The sequence below is a fragment of the Capra hircus genome (genome assembly GCF_001704415.2).
Source record: "Capra hircus breed San Clemente chromosome X unlocalized genomic scaffold, ASM170441v1, whole genome shotgun sequence".
NCBI lineage: Eukaryota > Metazoa > Chordata > Mammalia > Artiodactyla > Bovidae > Capra > Capra hircus.
Window position 1 is genome coordinate 34846941 of NW_017189516.1, and position 2833 is coordinate 34849773.

General features: G+C 49.4%; 1 protein-coding gene across 1 annotated transcript; it reads left to right on the forward strand.

The window, feature by feature from the left end:
* Positions 1-762: 762 nt before the first annotated feature.
* LOC102186480 (histone H2A-Bbd type 1-like) lies at positions 763-1119 on the forward strand. The gene has a single exon (XM_005702077.3). It carries the CDS (start codon positions 763-765, stop codon positions 1117-1119), a length of 357 nt encoding a protein of 118 aa, XP_005702134.2.
* Positions 1120-2833: the final 1714 nt, after the last annotated feature.

A 2833-nucleotide genomic window follows, 5' to 3' on the forward strand; every position in this document is an offset into this window, starting at 1 on the left:
AATTCACATTGGAGAGCCAGGAAAAGACATGTTTGGGCTTTAAATTTTTATGTAGTTTACGTCTCTGCCATTGAAGTCACATGGCCATGATAGGTGGAACAATTGGACATATGGGTGTGTCTTCCAAAACAAAGATAATTATCAAATAAGTGTAAAATCCTGACACCTAGATAGGAACATGAATTAAAACATTTATCACATAAGGAAATGGGCAGATGTTATAACTAGTTGACAAGAGAAACCAAAGCATGGAAAAGTAATATTGATCAGAAATAGTAGGATAAATACATTAATAGAGGCCAGATTGTTTGATTGCTGTATGACAAGGAAATTGAGCCTTCAGCAAAGGTTGTATCAGTGACCTACAGGCTTCCAAAAGGATGTAAAAGGGCTCAAAGATGGTGTAAGACTGGAATGAAATAACCCAGAGTTGTGTTTTACAGACATAGATTAGTTTTCCATTGAAACACATTTTCAGCTAGAATGTTGTAGTCTGACAGAAAGTTAAAACTTCCCTTCAAGAGATGGTCTTTTCAACAGAGAGACCAGATTTCCTATCAGCCATTTCTAGGCCAGTCCTGATCCAGGGCCCAGTGGCCACTGATGACATCACAAAGCCTGAGCTGTCACAAAGGCAGCTCCCTGAGCAATAAGAGACCTGAGCCAGGGGACACAGCCAGCAGAGAGAGACTGGCATCTCAGGAGGCCCCAGCCAGCAGGATCATCAGTCTGGGCTGATAGAGGCAGCGTCCAGCCGACACCATGTCTCGGAGAAAACACCTCCAGAACTGCCATCGCAGTAAGAGACACTCCCTCTCCCGTTCCACCAGGGCCGAGCTGCAGTTCCCCGTGAGCCGCGTGGACCGCCTCCTGCGAGAGGGTCAGTTCGCCAACCGCCTGAGCTCAGCGACACCCGTGTTCCTGACTGGCATCCTTGAGTACCTGATGGCCAACATCCTGGACCTGGCGGGGAAGGAGGCCTGTATCAACCACAGGGTACGCATCAGCCCGGAGCACGTGCAGAGGGCGCTGATCAACAATGAGAATCTCCGCCGCCTCTTCCAGCCCAGTGCCTTCTCTCAGCCCGCAGCTTCACCACCCGCTCCCAAGAAGAAGTAGGGATGCCCAGGCCCCCGAGCCCAGCCACACCTCATCAGTAGCTTCATCTCACCCCAAACTACCCACAGATGAGAGAGGCCTGGTCTTCTGCCCTTAGCACTGCTATTAAAGTGTTCATGGCTGTGCTTGTAACTGCTTGCTTTCTGTCATTTGTCCTTGAGGCGTCTGGGTGACATGGGGTGGCAGGGGGGTCCTCTCATGAGGGATGGAGGGGTGGAGTGGGTGGTCAGGGAGGGATGCCAGAATCCTGAAATCGGGGAGTGGTTTCCGATGGTGACAGTATTGTGTGTGGTCCTGGGGGGAGTCGCTGGCTGAGGTTGCGGGGCAGGACTTCCTCACTGGCTCTGAAAGAGTCCAAACCAGGGAGGTTGGGAGGTTGGGAGGTTGGCGCAGAGAGGGCCTGTTGAATTCCCAGAAGGATGGTGGTAATGGGAGAGGGGCTGAAAACTGTGAGGGAGGAGCCTAAGGTTTTATTCCTGATGGGGGACATCTAAAAGTGGGAGGTGAAGCCAAGGCGGGTGATTGAAGAGGACGGCAGAGCAGTCAGTGTGAACTTAATGGGGCAGGACTTTTATATGAAGATTGAGGAGTGATGAGGAAACCATAAAGAAATACACATAAGAGGAATTATGGCCATGTTGAGTTCATGTATTATTTACTTTACTATCTCATTCCAAAAAAGAGACTTGAGACAGGGCTTATTAGGCAGTGTTGTGACACTCTCTGTGGACGTTCATCAGATGGCAAAGGGCCCCCCTCTGCTGCCTCTTGGCCTGTCATACAGGACTGGTCAGAGGCTGCCCAGGTGGCTTTAACAGAGGGGTCAGTGGACCTGGCTTTGCCATCCCAGTTCACCACTTTCTGGCTGTGTGATGGACATCCCTTTGTCTCCTGTGATGAGCAGCTTCCTCATTTGTAAAACAGGGATAAACAGAGTTCCTCCATCTTGGGGTTTTCCCAGAGATGAAGTCACCATGTGCCTATAAACTGTGACTTAACACAGAGCCTGGCACAGGCCACACCCTTAACAGATGGCTGCCTGCGTCTCCCTCCCCAGCTGCTTAGACAGGTCCCCCAAGGGGCGGCCAGGCCTGTTTCTCATGTGATTACTGGATGCTCGGGCCTCTGTCTGTGAGAAACCCTGGCCTGGCCTGCTGCACTTTGTGGGGGTAGAGTGCTGTGCAGAGGAGGAAGCCAGGGCTACATCCAGGAACCACACAGTCCTTACCTTGGTTCCCTCTCTGCTCCCCTCTGTCTAGTGACACCCTCTATCTTCCTCCTTCCTCCACTGATGGAAGCTTGGCACTGGCTTAGCCTTTGCCGGCTTCTCAGGAGTGTCTGAGAGTAACTGTGTCTGGTGTGCATAGAGCTTGGAGAAGTAGGTGCTTGTTCAATCCAAGAAACATTTCTTGACAACTGGTGCTCATTCAGCCAAATATTTACAGATGCCTCACTGTCAAGATGTTCACCACACAGAATTGTGGATCATTATAAGAGCCATGAAACCTTCCTGGCCTTAACCAAGCCCCTCTCACTCTCTTATTTTTAATAGCTGGATAATATTCCATTGTATATATGTACCATGTCTTTATCTATTACTCTTAGTGGACATTCAGGTTGCTTCCATGACCTGCCTGTTGTAAATAATGCAGTGATGAACATTGAGGTGCAGGTATCTTTTTTTTTTTTGTAGCCTCAGATTATTTTTATTTAT